General features: G+C 38.8%; 1 protein-coding gene across 1 annotated transcript in view; it reads right to left on the reverse strand.

The window, feature by feature from the left end:
• GARNL3 (GTPase activating Rap/RanGAP domain like 3) overlaps nucleotides 1-18591 on the reverse strand; it is a 3522664-nt gene that overhangs the window by 1599152 nt on the left and 1904921 nt on the right. Inside the window, exon 5 of the mRNA XM_044057887.1 lies at nucleotides 14252-14351. Within this exon, the coding sequence (XP_043913822.1) occupies nucleotides 14252-14351 (100 nt within the window). The remainder of the gene's footprint in view (nucleotides 1-14251; nucleotides 14352-18591) is intronic.

The raw sequence follows: 18591 nt of genomic DNA on the forward strand, positions 1-18591 counted from the left end.
ATACCGCATTAAAATTTGACAATTATCCTCAACTAATACTGAACAAATCCTTCTCATCATTAATTCTGGGTTCTATGGGCATACTTAAAGTATAAAAAAAATTAAGAAAGTTTATAACACTTGTTACGTTATCAATTCTATTTTTCCATAGTTATTTTTTTTCAATTGTATGGTACAGTGGCAATATTTTCCTACTGGAGCTGTCTTCCAGTACTCACTTCTGCTTTCAGCATTAGACTTTGACTTAGCCACCATTTTACTATGTCTGACAAGTTTAAGTGAAACTGAACTACTTCAAAGTGTATCCAGTCCCAATATTTTAAAGTTTTATATTTCGTATAGAATCATTCAAGGTATAATTTCATTTTTAAAAAGTATCTTACAAAGCAGAGTCATTTTCTGAAAATAAACACTGAGATTATTTCATTTGTTCCAAATAATGAATTCATCTAGGCAGCCTTTTTTTCCCCCTTTTATTCTGAAGCCACATTTTCCACTGATGTTATTTTTTTAATGTTTTCAACAAAGCCATCCCTATGCCCTTATTGTATGTAAGGCTCTGGTTTAATAGATCTAAGAACAATTTTTTCATATCACATTATCTTTTTCAGTTAGTGCATGCACACGTATACACGGGTACTTTGTGCACCCTTGAGCATAACCACTGAGCACAAACAATGCATTAGTGATTCGGTTATTCTCTCACTTTTGGCTAGCATAGTAAACCATAATGACCTACGTTGGCGTTTGTTTCTTTTTCAAGATAGTATTAGCCCATCAGTAACAAAATCTATTACCAAATAGTGAGAAAGGACAGTCAGATACAGGTAGCTGCCACCTGAAGCTTGTGGTAATGTTTTAACTGTGATCCTAATTCACTAGCTAATCTATGAGTTGAACAAGTGATACACACAGTACATAACCCCTGTGGCAGTTCTTTCCTTCATGGGCTGCCCAACACTTGCCTCCTGTTTCTAGTATTAGGCCAGTTAAGGTTTTGAGGTTTTTGCTAGCCAGTGGTCTCTACCCAGGAAATTATTCTTTGCCTTATGCCAGTTACTTGCTCTGGGCCCCTGTGACCATTAATACAATAACGTGGGAGTCAAAGAATGAATGAGTGAATAACGCAGAAAATTATGTAGATATACCACTGCAGGTTATGAAACTGTATTTGCGCAGTCAAGCTCTGACTACATCAGCTTTAGTTCATGTGTGCTCACAGCAGACAAATGATTATTTCTAGAAAAAGTGTCATTATACTGTATACAAACATTACATGCTTTATATTACAACATACTGACCACCTCAACTATAGACTGATACCATAAAACAAACTGATAACTCATTGGTTTAATATTTTAAGGCTGTCTATAGGCAAAGCCCTGCTTATTTAGCTCTATGACTGCTTTGTGTCTTTCGGCTTTTCCCGGTTAGGGGTCGCCACAGTGGAACCCCGGTCCACTAATGATTGGCAGTAGATTTTTATGTGCCGAGTTGCCGGCCCTGACGCACAACCTTCAATGAAGGTACGCCCATTCATGCATGTCTCCACACAGAAGATGCTCTAGCTGAGAATCGAACAGGACAATGTCTAACTATGAGGTGACAATGCTACCGCAGCACCACCACTGCAGTCATGTAGCTCTATGACTGCTAAATATAGCTATAACCGTAGAGATAGGAAATATAAATAGTGCAAGGTTAAAACAGAGATGAATATTGATAAACTTGCTCTATTAGTATCTGTTATCCAAAATAATAATAAACAACAATGAGGATTTCTAACATAGCTTGCTTTCTAAAATATTTTAGAAATTGATATTTTAATGATATCCCTAGGTATGATTTATCTTTCATATGTTGTTTTTTCCCTCTGAGAAAAACTCTGGTATGATGGAGCTTTCCATTCTAACAACCCTCTTAATCATTATTTTATTTATTTTATTTTTATTTATTTTATTTAACATTTGTTGACCGGGAATGTCTGACTAGGTTCCACAGAGCCTGTTTTCAGCGGAGGCCTGGGGAGAAATGCTCCAGATGCATGTCTTTGGAATGTGGGAGGAAACCGGAGTACCTGGAGAAAACCCACGCAAACACAGGGAGAACATGCAAACTCCACACAGAAGGCACCCCAGCCGAGAATCGAACCTGAGAACCTCTTGCTGTGAGGTGACAACGTTAACCGCTGCACCACTGCACAGGGATATCATTACTAATGTTTTTAGTCATAATGTCATAATGTCACTTAGCAACCACTTATGATACATTATTATGAGAGCAAATAATAAGGTATGACATATCATTAGAATGTTTAATTATGAAGGTTATGAATGTTTTACTTTCTATGCCTGAAACTTTTAAGGGTGCTTCTGTGTAACTTTAATGTTTTAATTATTATATTCATCTGTTTTTGTAAATACTTTATAGTGTCACAACTGCTAAAACAATTACTTATGGAATAACAAAGGCAAAAGTGTTATGAATTTGAAATGCTTCTTTTCAAAGATGCATTATTTATGCTGATTTTATTCAAAAAGAAGAATAAATAATTTTTATGTTTCTTGTTCTTCCAAATATTCTATGGCACAATCCTGTTAAGTACTAAATAAATTAGCATGAGTCAGCTACAAAATAAAACGTCATGTTCTGCTGATGTTGTGGTTTACCATCACCACTTTTCTCACTGCTGGTCAGATCAACAGTAATCAGCATAAACAGGATGAAGATTTGACCATTGTTCCATGGACAGAGAAAAAGGATACCTTTTCGTAATGTCAGTTTTAGAGGAACAGAAACTGAATGGGGTCATACTCATGCTATGGGATCATATTAGAGAAAGTAGTAAAACATGCCAGATACCCAAGACTGATGTGAAAGATATCTTTAGTAGGTGATAAATTGTACAGGGGACATATTACTTGTGTGTTGATTTTGTGAGGTAGTTTCTTGTTTGAAAATTTAAGGTTGTTAGTAAAGTTAACATCAAAAAATGTGTACAGGATAAGAATGGGATTGTGTATGTCTGGAGTGAATGCTGAGGGGTTTAAGAGTGGAGGATCTGTTTGACAGAATGCAAGTTTTGATGCAGCATATCTGTCTGTTATGTTTGGTACCAAAAAGACAATTTCCTCATGGAAGTCACTGGAATATTTTTAGAGGCACTTCAGCTAAGCTTTCAATAATGAACAACAAATAAACTCTACTGCAATAGAAAGCAAGGGAAGTATTATCTGGTTCATATATGGCACACGGAGAAAAACCAGTATACACCACTTTCCTCAGTCTGCTCCCAGTCTGTGTGGTGATGCTAGTACAAGGAAAAAGGACTGTTTAAGTTCTGTTAAACATTTCACTCTGGATGCAAAGGGATGAAGGTCTTCTTAGGGAAGTACACAACAGAAACAGAAAATATAAGAAATTCCCAAGCCCCTGAAATTCTTGTAAGAATACCACTGCTTTAAACAAAGTTTATAGTATATTTAATCAAATATTAAATGCAATGACTACAAGTTTTTTTTTTTGAACATTTGGGTTATGGATAAGCCATTTGGTTCAGCTCATTCACCCAGTTATAAAATGAATCAGCAAATACAATTATTAAAAAGAGACATTTTTACATCAACATGTCTCTTAAAAGCAGACACACTGAAGTGGAGAAAATTAAGTTGAAGTCTTCTCCAATTTCCAGTTTCAAAGGTCAAGGGCAGACTAACAAATGGCAGCTATGACAAGAACTGAAGTTACAGATACATTTCTGACAGCCTGTTTTAAAGGAAAAGAAATGTAACTTTAAGGACATTTTCAAGTGTTTTACTGTGTGACATTATAGTAACAAAGTGGACATCTAGCAATAATAATCAATAAGAAATATGGGATGAAAGGTGCAGAGTTATAATTACCAGGCATATGGTTTAGTATGTATTAAGTGAAAAGCTATGGATATCTCATGAAACACCACAGGAAGACCTTTGGCTACACTTGTTATGAATGATTACAGAAACATAGGAAGGTGTTATCAATGCATGTCTGGTAAAGACAATCAAGGCAAAGATGTGATGATGACAGGGCAAAATGATTCATTCTGAATCAAAATGTTAAGAGCTGTACACCTCTACTGGCATACTGAAGTAAAGCCCTGACTATGGTCCAGGAAACCAAGTGACTCAGGTACCTGTTGGATCCAGTGTGATGAAGGGTGGAATGAAACAGCTAAGCCAACTCTCCTCCTTCAGGGACAGGGTGTGGGGGCATAGGCCCAAGGTGCATGGACCCATGGTAAAGGCTTCTAGAGAAGAATGGCAGTCCTGAGTGGTTGCATCACTGGGGGAAGTTAGTCACATGTCCTTGCTGATGCCTATAGCATGTCAAACTCAAGTGTGTTAGTGGGCAAACACCAATGGGTTAGGGACAAATAAGGAAAAACTCTTAATGGCTGCCTAAATGACAATGCCTCTTGACTGGGTCTCAACCGGTCCATTTTCTAAGGGGATTTAACCAGGCAGCAGGGCAAAACAGAGAAAAAGATGTAAGAACTACAACAGGGTGACAGTGTATATCTGGTGTCAGTGCTGCAGTCTAAGGTTGTGATGTTTAGGAAATTGCCATTGTGTTATATCAGTGTTCATTGTTTTGCACTGGTAAAATACTGCTCAGTGATGGTTGGTATAACTGTTTAGGACTGTTACCAGAAGGAAGTAATGTGTCTGTCTTACTGCATCATTTCACATGAAAAGGCCAAATATAGCTCAAGCAGGGATAGCATATAAGACTGCCATGTCAAGTGACCCAGTAAAACACAGATTCTTCTAAAGCTGGGATAGGCAAGAGCATTGCATAAGTGTCACATTTGATATGTTTGCCAGAGAGGACATTTTTATTTTATTTTTTATCTGTGTTTTGTTGACTAGGTTAGTCCCACTGGGCCTGGAGCATCTTTTCAGGGCGATGGATGAGATGGATTCATACCGACTAGGGTAACGTTCTCTATTCTTTTTCAAAGCACTAGGTTGTTCCAGTGGGCTGTCACTAGTACTTGGAGAATTCTAAAATGAAGGAAGAAGGAAATGTTGCTGCAGGAGAAATTTTGCAGAGAGAATCAGAGCAAGGTGAAATCCACTCAGATACAGATATACTGTAGCACTCGATGAAGGAAGGGGGACCAAATGAAGGTGAACAGGCGAGCCAGAGTGCTGTGACTAGCTGAGCACTGCAGGCCAACCTGGATAATAAAGCTGCTACTGTAGCAGTGAAACAGATTACAGAGGCATGTTTTGACTTATGGAATCAGTTTAAAGAATATGCCTCTCCAACTGGTTACTCTGGATGTCAGAAAAGAAATAAAGAAAATACATATGCAAGTGCTGTAGGCCAAGGAACAAGCAGCAGCATGCAACAGGAAGAGTATGTGCAAGTGCTGCAGGCCAAGGAACAAGCAGCAGCATGCAACAGGAAGAGTGTGTGCAAGTGCTGCAAGCCAAGGAACAAGCAGCAGCATGGAAAAGGAAGAGTGTGCGGAAGTGCTGCAGGCCAAGGAACAAGCAGCAGCATGCAACAGGAAGAGTGTGTGCAAGTGCTGCAGGCCAAGGAACAAGCAGCAGCATGCAAAAGGAAGAGTGTGTGCAAGTGCTGCAGGCCAAGGAACAAGCAGCAGCATGCAACAAGAAGAGTGTGTGCAAGTGCTGCAGGCCAAGGAACAAGCAGCAGCATGCAGCAAGAAGAGTGCGTGCAAGTGCTGCAGGCCAAGGAACAAGCAGCAGCATGCAACAAGAAGAGTGTGTGCAAGTGCTGCAGGCCAAGGAACAAGCAGCAGCATGCAACAAGAAGAGTGCGTGCAGGTGCTGCAGGCCAAGGAACAAGCAGCAGCATGCAACAAGAAGAGTGTGTGCAAGTGCTGCAGGCCAAGGAACAAGCAGCAGCATGCAACAAGAAGAGTGTGTGCAAGTGCTGCAGGCCAAGGAACAAGCAGCAGCATGCAACAAGAAGAGTGTGTGCAAGTGCTGCAGGCCAAGGAACAAGCAGCAGCATGCAACAAGAAGAGTGTGTGCAGGTGCTGCAGGCCAAGGAACAAGCAGCAGCATGCAACAAGAAGAGTGTGTGCAAGTGCTGCAGGCCAAGGAACAAGCAGCAGCATGCAACAAGAAGAGTGCGTGCAAGTGCTGCAGGCCAAGGAACAAGCAGCAGCATGCAACAAGAAGAGTGTGTACAAGTGCTGCAGGCCAAGGAACAAGTAGCAGCATGCAAGAAGAAGAGTGTGTGCAAGTGCTGCAGGCCATGGAACAAGCAGCAGTATGCAACAAGAAGAGTGTGTGCAAGTGCTGCAGGCCAAGGAACAAGCAGCAGCATGCAAGAAGAAGAGTGTGTTTGTCAGCAGCAGAAGTGAAGCAGCTTCAGAACATAAGACCAATGATGATAAGAAAGGAAACCATTGCTAGTACTGACAGGTAGGACATTAGGCTCGGTGGTGCAGTGGTTAGTGTTGTCACCTCACAGCAGGAAGTTCTCCAGTTTGATTCTTGGGCTGGGGTGCCTTCTGTATGGAGTCTGTATGTCCTCCCTGCATTCATATGGGTTTCCTTCAGGTGCTCCAGTTTTCTCCCACACTCCAAAGACATGCATCTGAAGAGTTTCTCCCTGGGCCTCCACTGAAAATGGGCTCCATCCAGCTTGGAATTTCCCAGTAAATAAATGTTAAATAAATAAATAAATAAATAAATGTATTATAATGTCATTAGGATTTACTTTAAAGGACAAGAACTCTGATACATTTGTAGTCAGAAGACTTTTGTGAAGTCATGATCAGAAAAACATATGGGTAAAACAGAAAAAAATAACCCCGGGATTCAATAATGCCTACATTAAGTGTACATTAAGCACACACCGTTTTGAGTGAACAGACAACACAGATATAACTCACACCTTCTTCTTCTTATTTTAGTTTTCCTACTGATATTCTTGCAGCTTTAAATACTGACACAGATTCATAAAGGTTACCACGAAATGTAGACTACATGTACACTTAGTGCGATCTTTCTATGCGACTAAAAAGCACAAAAAATGCTCTTGACTACATATCATTACATTACACTTAGTGTAGGCTTTATTATATCTGGCCCAATATATCAGCGTGGAAAGTCTTTACTTTTCAGAACATTTGCTTGCAGTTAAAAAAATCTGACTGCGCAATTCAGAAGTTTAGACATGGAGGAATTTGAAGTTAGAACTTTTTTTTTCTCCCAATATGTGATAAAGTGCATGTCACAAAGAAAATGTAAGATAATACAAATATAAGGATGGGGGTTGGGATGTGTGGGTTAAACTGGGTATGCATGATGGAAAAATTATAGCATATTTTAAATAATATAACAGTAAATGGAAAAAGAGCAACTGTTAGGTACTGAGTACAGCTGAAGGCTTGCTTTTACTGTGGAGATGAAGCACATATGGTTTAGGAATGCAGAAAAAGAAGATGTAGGCAATGAGGAAAGCAAAGCCGTACTGCTAGAAACTGTAAATCATTCTGCAGGAAAAGTAATAAACCTGACCATTTTAGGTTTGATTGTCCTGTCCTGGAAAAAGAAATGCACTCACTCGAGGCACTCCTTAAAATGGAGAACATCGACATTTGTGCTGTAACAGAGACCTGGTTCAAGGCAGCAGAAAGCACCCCTGCGCTACCAGGCTATAACTCATTCCACACCATTTGGCCCCAGAACTTAGGCTAAAGCTCCAAAGGCAGTGGTGTCTCCATATTCATACAGGATGCGCACGCCTCCAGACTGGTAGCCCAGAATAACACATCAGAGATACTTCAGGTGCAGCTAACATTGGGTAAGACAGTGATTCAGGTCGTAGCCTGCTATAGGTCCCCAACCATGTCCCAAGACTTGCACTCCACATTCCTAAGCACCCTGGAGAATATTAGGGTCCAACCTAACACTCTCTTGCTAGGCGACTTCAACTACCTCTCCATTAACTGGGTAAACTACTCATGTACCAATACACTTGCCCAATGTTTCTTGGAGTTCATTAATTCCAATGCCCTGGACCAGCTCATTCTTACTCCCATTATAGGTAGTGACATCCTTGACTTGGTCATTACTACCATGGGTGACTGTAGCTCTAAACCAATAGTCAGCTCCTCCCTGGTTAGATCCAACCATAAACTAATCACCTTGGAAATCCACATCCCTCCCACCACCCAGTAAAGGTAACCACCATGAAAAACTTCTCCAAAGCTAACTCTGGGATCCTAAAAACAGAGGTGGCTAACTTCACGGCACCCATGCAAATGGAGAATAGTTGCATGACTGCAGAATCATACACCAGTGCACTGTACAAACACATACACAAATGCATGGAACTCGCCATACCCAACAGAACCAAGACACTCTCCTCCAAAAAAAGGAAGCCAATCTGGTGGTCCCCTGCCATAAACAAACTCTATAACAGAAGGAGGAAACTGATGCAGAATAAGGTGAAGTCCCAAGACTGGAAAGACTCCCTTATCTGCCTCAACAAAAAGTTGAGATCCCTCATCAAATTCTCTAAAGCTAGGTATGAAAACAGAATTGCAGCAGATAGTAAAGACAACCACAAGGCCTTCTATAGTTATGTAAAGAATCTCCACGGCAATACCCAGATTTGCTCTGAGCTACTGCACAATGGTACCTCCAATACTGAGCCAACAGATATTGCCAGTATACTGGCCAACAGATTCAGTGCCAACTTTACCCCCTCTCCCCCCAAGGACCAATCGCATTACCAGTAGATTGCCAAGCACCCAGGATTACTGCTGCACAGGTTAAAACAGCACTGTCCAAGGCCAAAAATACAGCTTCTACAGGACCTGACAATATCCCTGGTTGTGTTCTACATGAACTACAGAGTGAATTGGCACCTCAACTGTGTGCTCTGTTCAATCACAGCCTCACCTCAGGCTTTGTCCCTGATGAATGGTGCACTGCTACAGTTATCCCTCTCCACAAAGGCGGAGCGACTACAGACCCTGGGAACTATCGCCCCATTAGCCTGATGAGTCTGATATGAAAAGCTATGGAATGCATCATCAAGGACCTAATAAACAAGGATATAGGGAATCTCCAAACACTGGATCCCACATAGTTTGGTTTTGTGAATGGTAGATCATGCCTGCTCAACTTGGTTGACTTCTTTGAGTCAGTCACCAGAACTGTGGATGAAGGCAAGGTGGTTCATACAGCCTACCTTGATCTGGCCAAGGCCTTTGATACCATTCCCCACTCAGGAATCATAGAAAAACTCACCAAGCTAGGCATCAACTCCTGTATCACTAGGTGGGTTCCAAACTGGCTCACTGATAGAACCCACAGTGTGAAAGTAGCTGTTTCCATGTCAGACTGCCGATTAGTCATGAGTGGAGTACCACAGGGATCGGTCCTGGGTGCTCTCCTATTTGGTATCTACTTCTCTGAAGTCCAGGCCAACATGAAGGGAATCTGGCTGACAAAGTTCACAGACAATTGCAAGTTGGGAGCTATTATTAACTCCCCAAGTGATGCTGACATCTACAGAATGGCCTCAAGGTGACCAACGACTGGTGTCAGAACCATGGCCTTAAGCTCAATGCCACAAAATGTGTCATCATCCCCTTTGGGAAAACTCGGTTCCCATGAATTACCACATTGATGGTAGTCCACTGAACATAGAAGGCATTATAAGAGATCAGGGAACAAAGGGTGACAGCAATCTCTCTTTTGATCACCACACTGCCGCTGTGGTCAGAAAGTCCTATGTGGCACATCTCATTACTAAGGTTTTGCATACAGAAAGAAAGAGGCTATTGTCTCCCTCTACTCTTCCCTCATTAGGCCAATCATTGAGTATAATGCCCCATTTGGCATGTACCTCACTAGATACCTGCAACAACTGGAGAGGCCACAAAAGTACCTCACAAAGAGGATCCTAAGCCTTAAACACTTGTCCTATATGGACAGACTCAAAAAACTCCAACTATTCTCTGTCTCATATTACCTACTTAGAGGTGATCTCTGCTTGACTTACAAAGCCATGTCTGTCACAGCTCTTTTAGAAATGCTACATCTAAAGAAATCCCAATCCCTTCACACCACATGCTCCAAAGACCTCAACCTCATTACCACAATTAACAGAACATGCTGGAGGGACGGGTTCATAACCCAAAGACTGCCCTTGCTTTGGAACAGACTTCCCATACATGTCAAGCAGAGCACCTCGCTGACCCTCTTCAAGAGAAATCTTGATGAGTGGATGGGAAACAGAAAATTCACCCCGGGGATAATACCAGTGGCTCTACTCGACAGAGGCACTGGGAACTAAGGTCAGATGGGACTATTTCAGGGTAATCCATTGGCTATGCTTGTAAAGACCTCAGGGCCATTAGCCTAGTATACACCTATGAACCTTATAAACAAGTGAAAGAAACTAAGAGGGAAAAAAACAATATGTAGAGAACAATATTCAGAAAGAAAATGAAATGGCCAATGCAAAGAAATATAACTGCACAAGGGGAAGGACTAATGAAAGTAAAGATTCAGATATAAACAGAAAATTAGTATGGTGGTTATCAAGTGAAGATGATGAAGATGGTGAGTTAGAAACAGAAAGAACAGCAGGAGAAAGCAGTTACATCTACATGAGGGAGATTGAGAATGGGGAAAAAATATGCAAAAAGGGGAAAGGGATGCTTTAGGCATTTTGGAACTAAATGTGAACAGTATAAGAAATTAAGTAAGATGTTTAATGATTATTGAATGATGTGAAAAGATGGATGCATTATATTTGATGGATTCAAAATGTGTTAAAAGAAGAAAAGAGAGAAAAAATACTGAAGCTGTACGAAGGGTGAACAATTACATAGTCAGAAGGATATGAAATTTATTTAGGGTTAGGAATGTTAATAAGAAAAGATGAAATAAAAAATATTAGCTGTAACAATTGTGATACTGGGAAGGGTAATGACATGTGAGTTGAGGATTACTGGAAATTGTATAAGTCTAATAGTAATACATGCATATGCAAACATGTCAGAAAGAAAAAAAATGTTTGAAGAATTAAAAAACAATGTATGTATGCATGTATATATATATATATATATATACACACATACACACACACACACACACACACATATATATATATATATATATATATATATATATATGGGTAAACTTCTAAATTTCAACGTTTCAAAACTTTAAATTGCTTATGGTTGAGACAATAAGACTGAAGTTTTGAAACTTCAAAATGTAAATAAATAAAAAAAATAAAAACAAATACATTTTTTTTTATGTTTTACAGGGGGTTAAGCCTTCTTGCACCCCCACATCCCCTGCTAATTAAAATACCAACTCTGAGATCACACTACAGCAAAGAAAATGGTAAATATAAAACTCCATGCTGTACGGCGATCTCCATTTAAACGGTTCAAAATTTCAAAACTTCGATCTCATGGTCTCACCCATAAGAAATTTGAAGTTTTAAAAATTTGAAATTTACAAGTAGACTCATATATATATATATATATATATATATATATATATATATATATATATATATATATATATATATACACATCTCAGGTTCGATTCTCGGATGGAGCGGAGTCTGCATGTCCTCTCTGTGGTTGCGTGAACTTTAAAGGTATGTGCATGTGCATTTGTGTGCCTTCTTTGAAGGTTGGGCACTAGGCTGGCAACTTGACACCATAAAAATCCACTGCCAATCATTAGCGGACCGGTGATCCACTGTGTGTGACCCCTAACCAGGAAAAGCCAAAAAACTGTATGCAATAGTAAACAAATCAATAGTAATAACTGGGAACTTCAACTGTAAGATAAGAAAAGACAAAGGAAATATAACACAAGATGTAAAGGTGATAAAAGAAGTGCATGATCTGGCAACCTAAAAACAGGGAAAATTAGAGAGTGGACATACAAAAGGGGAATATTTCAAAAAGAGATACCTTGTGTTACATATTCCAGTGACATGAAAGAGATGACAGGTGGGGCAAAATCAGTAGAGTTTTTTCAGGTCATAGGGCAATATGGAGTGTGTTAGGTGATAATGAAGAAATAATAAAGAAGGAAAAGGAATAGAATGGTTAACAAGGGACGTCTGTAAAAAGAAAGAAATGAAGAGGTAGCACGTCTTGTGATCAGAAGTACCTTCAGCGAACACAAAAAGAGCAAGATCTGCTTGAAGAAATTACTTTTGTTGACAGTGGACAATTCTTTTTTTCTCCACTGTTGTATGACCTCGGATTTGTATATATAATTCTAGGGGGTACAAGGGGCTCCCCTGCAAAAATAAAACTTTTGAGTTGTTTGCTGAAGGTGGTTTCGTTTTTTTTTTCCACCAAAATTTCCTTCAATAACTTCACATGAATCCAGGGTAGCAGAATGTGGAAGGAATATGAGAGTATTTTACATAAGCTGGACACAATGGTGGGTAGTGTTTAAAGTGAAGCATAAAATAGTTTTTTGCGAAGTGGAGAGAAGGATAAAAAAAATAAAAAGAAATAAAGTAGAGAATGAAAACAATTTAAAGACTTTGAGAAAGTAATGAAAGAAGGAAGCAACAGTGTAAGAGAAAAAGAGAACATGTTTGGGAAAGATAAAGAAATCAATAACAATTTTGTACAGAAAAAATATTTTAAAGGGAAGGAAAGAAGTTGTTTCACCCTTTTTAGGAAATGAGGTTAAAATAAGGAAAGGTAATATGGATGGAATGTTAGGTGTGACTGGGGTAAAATGTAAACAAGAATAAAATTATGTCAAAAGCAGAAAAGAATTGTAGAAACAGTGTTAAAGAACAAAGCAGTTTAAAGGGAAAGGTGGAAAGTAAAGAAAATTTAAGATAGGACAAAACATAAGTTAAAAGAAAGAAGTGAAATGAAAGAACTGGAAGATGTTATAAAAGAAGGGAATGAAGAATCATCTCCAGGGTTCGCTGGGTTAGGTCATATATATTATAAGGGGATGAGCATAAGGGAAAAAGAAATTTTTGTGGAAGTACTGAAGAAATGGTTAGAGGAAGGGCTGGGGTGATCAAATTTATCTGAAAGACAGATGACAAAAATATTAAGAACTCGAGGCCAATAACATATTGGAATATTGGCTTTAAAATATTTATGAAAATAATACAACAAAAAAGAATGGAAATTGTTTTGAAAGAATTGATATGAAAAAGGGAAAAGCAAGTGAAGGAAATGTTAGTAATAATAAAATAAGTAATAGATGCTATTTTACGGGAGAATAAAGATGTAAGGTTGGTTGCTCATGATCTAGCAAAAAACATTTAGTTCATTAAGTCATGCGGCACTGTAGGATATTTCGGGGATTATGGGTTTGGGAAAAATAAAGTATTAAAGTCATCTAATGAGATGTCTTGGATGAAGGTTATAGTAAATGGTTGGTTAGGAAAGAAAATACAATTTGATAAGGGGTGAAACAGGTGTGCCCTATGAGGATTTGTTTACTTGTGCTTGTAACAAATTCAGTAATAGAAGCATGTACTGATAAAATAAGAGAAGCAGGATGGGAAATGGAAAAAGATGAAATAATACCTGTATATCTTTCATACACACATGATTTAGTTATGTTAACAAATAATATAGTTTGGATGAGAGAAACTGTGACAAGGATAGAAAGAGAGTTAAATAAAATTGTCTTAAGGTTAAATAGTTCAAAATATGAATTGGTGAAATAAAAATGATATATATATATATATATATATATATATATATATATAGAGAGAGAGAGAGAGATAGATATATTACTAGAAATGGAATGGATGTATTAGGAATGAGCTCTGCCAAAAGCAGGAAAATAATGGAAGAATGCAGAAAAATTCTGAGTGAAATAAAGTCAGTTGATAGAAAACTTTCAATGTATTCTTTAGAAAAAGGAATATATGTTAAATACTTACATATTAGGAAATGTGGCATATTTAGGGAGTGTGCATCTCTCTCTCTCTATATATACATATATATAATATATATATATATATATTAAGAATAAGTATTACTTTATACTTGAAATATGAACGTGTTCTTTCAGTTTAATATGGTAGATTTTCTAGCCCATGCTTAGTTTTCAAAATTCTAATGCAGCACTTCACAGACATGCATTTACAAACTGTTGTATGTAGTCCATGCAAAATAATCACATTTTAGCAAAAACCAGTACTATAGTTTTTCTACCACAATATCAAATGATGAGAAAAGCATAATTACCTTTTCCGAGAAAATACTTGAAATACCACCTTGTGTGGTACTCTGGATTCTCCAAATGAACATCTGTTCTGCGCCACGTACCTGGGGTATAGTCATTATTCTAAAATATAAACCAATAAAAGAAATGTTAACAGTGCCACTTCTTCAGCTTGAAATGCTTTCTGAACATAGTACTCGACAAAGTACAGATAATGAGATAAAGGGACTAATTCCTGCTGCATGCTTAAAGAACATCCTCACAATATATTTTACAGGAGCTAAAATATATAATGTGAAACCATGACACAAACTATCAGGCAGAGTGACCATGTGTCAGACTTGCTCATAAACATTGTATAGATGCTTGCGTGACATAGGGATTTATGCCTAGTTTAGTGAGTTTAGCTATAATTCCAGAATGGGGGATGGTGTCGAAAGCCTTGGCGAGGTAAAGATAGGCTGTGTGAACCACCTTACCCTCATCTATGGCTTTGGTGACTGCCTCAAAGAAGTCGATCAGATTCAGGAGGCATGATTTGCCTTTCACAAACCTGAACTGGGTGGGATCCAGAGTTTGAAGGTTGCCAATGTCTGTTTATGAGTTCCATGATGATACATTCCATGGCCTTGCCGACCAGGCTTGTCAGGCTAATAGGGCGATAGTTCCCAGGATCAGTGGTGGCTCCCCCTTTGTGGAGTGGGATAACTGTTGCTGTATGCCATTCAGTGGGTACAAAGCCTGAAGTGAGGCTATGATTGAACATGGTGCTTAGGTGGGGAGCCAGTTTGTTCTGAAGTTCATGTAAAATGCAGCCTTGGATGTTGTCCGGTCCCATGGATGCTGTGGTTTTGGCTTTAGATAGTGCAGCTTTTACCTGCATAGTTGTGATTACAGGGACTCTGCATTCTTCCTGTATAGATATGGGCCCTGTAAGGGGTGGGGGGGGGATAATGTCAGCACTGCACCTATCTGCCAGGATGTTGGTAATATCAGTTGGTTCTGTAATTTTTGTGCCATTGTGCTGTAACTCAGAGCAGATATGGTTGTTGCCATTGAGATTCTTGACATAGCTATAGAATGCTTTGTGGTTGTCCTTAGAATCAGTGGCGATTTTGTTTTCGTAGCTAGCTTTGGAGGATCTTATAAGGGATCTCAGCTTCTTACTGAGGCTGACCAGGGAGCTCCTCCACTCATGGGATTTTACTCTCTTTTGCAACAATTTCTTCTTTCTGTTGTACAGTTTGTTTATGGCAGGGGACCACCAGATTGGCTTCCTTGTTTTGGAGGATAGCATCTTGGTTCTGTTTGGGATAGCACGATCCATGCACTCATGTAAGTATTCATATTGATTGGCTTAAATCTCACCAATATTAGTGAAATATTAAGCAGGCTATGTAATGTTTATAAAGTTTGTTTTTGCCTATCATGCCAGCAGGTGTGTGCATACACATTTGTTGGTGTGTGAGTGTCAGTGTGAATAAATATCACTTTTAATACTAACTGGCTACCTGGCCTTTACGTAGGAATCCTTTTTTGCCAGCCCTCCCATATCTTTCCTCTTTCCTTATTAAACCTTCACTTCCATAAACCTCATCAAACTTACTTCACTGTGCTCTTCTTTCAACTCAGTATATCTGCACTGATATACGCCACTCTATTGTACTTTATACTCTAGTCTTCTTACTTACAACACAATAAAGCTCCCTACTGAACCTTATAAAGTGCTCTCTCTTAGTCCGGCTATAGCTGCCACATCACTCATCTATCGACACTGTATATAGGCCTAAAACCCACTGTTAATAACGGACACTGCACTGCTCTTACATCTATCGACACAGTATATAGGCCTAAAACCCACTGTTAATAACGGACACTGCACTGCTCTTACATCTATCGACACAGTATATAGGCCTAAAACCCAGTGTTAATAACGGACACTGCACTGCTCTTACATCTATCGACACTGTATACAGGCCTAAAACCCAGTGTTAATAACAGACACTGCACTGCTCTTACATCTATCGACACTGTATACAGGCCTAAAACCCAGTGTTAATAACGGACACTGCACTGCTCTTACATCTATCAACACTGTATACAGGGCTAAAACCCAGTATTAAAATAATGGACACTGCACTGCTCTTACATCTATCGACACTGTATATAGGCCTAAAACCCAGTGTTAATAACAGATACTGCACTGCTCTTACATCTATCGACACTGTATATAGGCCTAAAACCCAGTGTTAATAATGGACACTGCACTGCTCTTACATCTATCGACACTGTATACAGGCCTAAAACCCAGTTTTAATAACGGACACTGCACTGCTCTTACATCTATCGACACTGTATACAGGCCTAAAACCCAGTGTTAATAACAGACACTGCACTGCTCTTACATCTATCGACACTGTATACAGGCCTAAAACCCAGAGTTAAGAACGGACACTGTACTGCTCTTACTCTACTTCTTTGCTGTTTATTGTTCACACATTTCTTAACTCTCTTCTATCTTGTTGTTGATTATTTAAGGCCTTTAGCCATGTCTGTAACAAATGCAATTCAATTAAGGTACTTCTGAATTGCAATAGCTCTACTTACCTGTTCTTAATATTCAGGATACTTTATTGCTTTTCACTTTTTGGTTTAACCATTAAGACTATCTATTCATTATTGTAACGTGCGCTTTTTGACTTCTAACCATTCATCTTATAGCTACTTGTAATGTTTTATTAGTCTTCCACATCTCTTCCTTACTGTAATCTTTTGTAAATTTGATGAATGTTATTTTGTGTGGTGCTTTTCTCCCCAGTCCTCCTCTGAAAAGGGGCCTTGTGCCCATTTGTGCTGTGCAAGTAAAGAAATGTTAATATATATAAAATAAAATTGCAGTATAAAGCAATACATATAGAAGTATGCAATAATCAATAAAAGACCCTGCTAGAGTTCTGTACTATTTTATGAAAAAATAAAACACAGAAACAACTCAATCCAGTAAAGGAAACAGCCTAGAGATGTGATATTTCAGACTTCTGCAAACTTGTCAATAACATTACTTCATGGGTGGTTACCCAACTAAGACCTGGAACCTGAGATGTCAATGCATAGGCTGAGTGACAGGTTGCTTGACTACTATAATGGCAGACAGTGAACCCAGATGGGAAAGCAGCACATGAACCATAGACAATACAAGAGACTTAGGTGATTTTTATCCTGTGAACCTATCTGCAGGGTTTAGGTGTCTGACAGCTTTATAATTAAATAGACTTTTCAGTAAAAGAAACAAAGTACCAAATTCCAGAACAAACTGTGTAAAGAGCAAGGTACTACAGCAGTATTTAGAATACATCTAAGAGTGCGTAATTCTAAAATGAGTGCTATGCATACTGTGGGCAAAGAAAGAGTTGCACAGCTATCTGACAACTGCTAATATTCTACATAGGATACACAGCACTGCATGCAGATGCCAGGATCTCTAAATGCAGAAAGAATAACTAGTAATACGTGCCAAAACAGCCTATCATTCACAAACAATATCTGTCAAATTGTTAGATTTAATAGCAGAACTAGTAAAACAGGTGAACATACTGAAGACTCAGGAGAAATTACAACCTGCTTTTCACCCAGTAGTAAAGCGATGGTTAGCCAGGTGAAAGCAGAATGTGCTGCTGTGGCACCTGTTTGACCAGGATATCATGAGATGATAGAGACAGACAGACAGAGATAGATAGAAAGATAGTACCTGTAGAAAATGCTTTTGCAGGCTATAAATGAAATGTGTTTTACTGTTTTTCTGCCCTTTCCTGATAGCAGTTTATGTAGTTTGTATATTTAACTAAGGGAGGTATACTTTTTTCTACATTTGTACATGTTTATGACTTCAGTACTAGTAGTTAATTCTTTATAGTACTACTTTTAATAAAAGCACATTTGAAATTGAAACCACTTCTGTGTGCTGAGAATTTTGCAGTTCATTACATATTCACTTAACTGCTGAATCATCACTCTTTCCAAACACTCAGTGCAGGAATGTGATGGAAGTACTGAGGATCAGCTAGATTTATAACCAGCCTAGTGTCATCCTCTTTAGGAATTAGGTATGGTCTGGGTGCCCTCCATCATCCACAGGATGGGATTTCAGTGCAGTATGAAAACAATGTATGACAGGGTATATACAGTGTAAGTCAATTTGAGTCCATGGACATAAAATTCATCAGAGCAAAGATTTACAATTTCAGTTACTAGACTCTAAAACTCCCATACACCCACTACCAGACTGCCTAACTCTGGGGTTATACTAGATGATGCTCCTGAGCAGCCATACATAGAGCTTTGAACTTGTCTGTCAGCTGATTAC

This window comes from Protopterus annectens, chromosome 16.part0 (assembly GCF_019279795.1).
Source record: "Protopterus annectens isolate FY-2018-M chromosome 16.part0, PAN1.0, whole genome shotgun sequence".
NCBI lineage: Eukaryota > Metazoa > Chordata > Ceratodontiformes > Protopteridae > Protopterus > Protopterus annectens.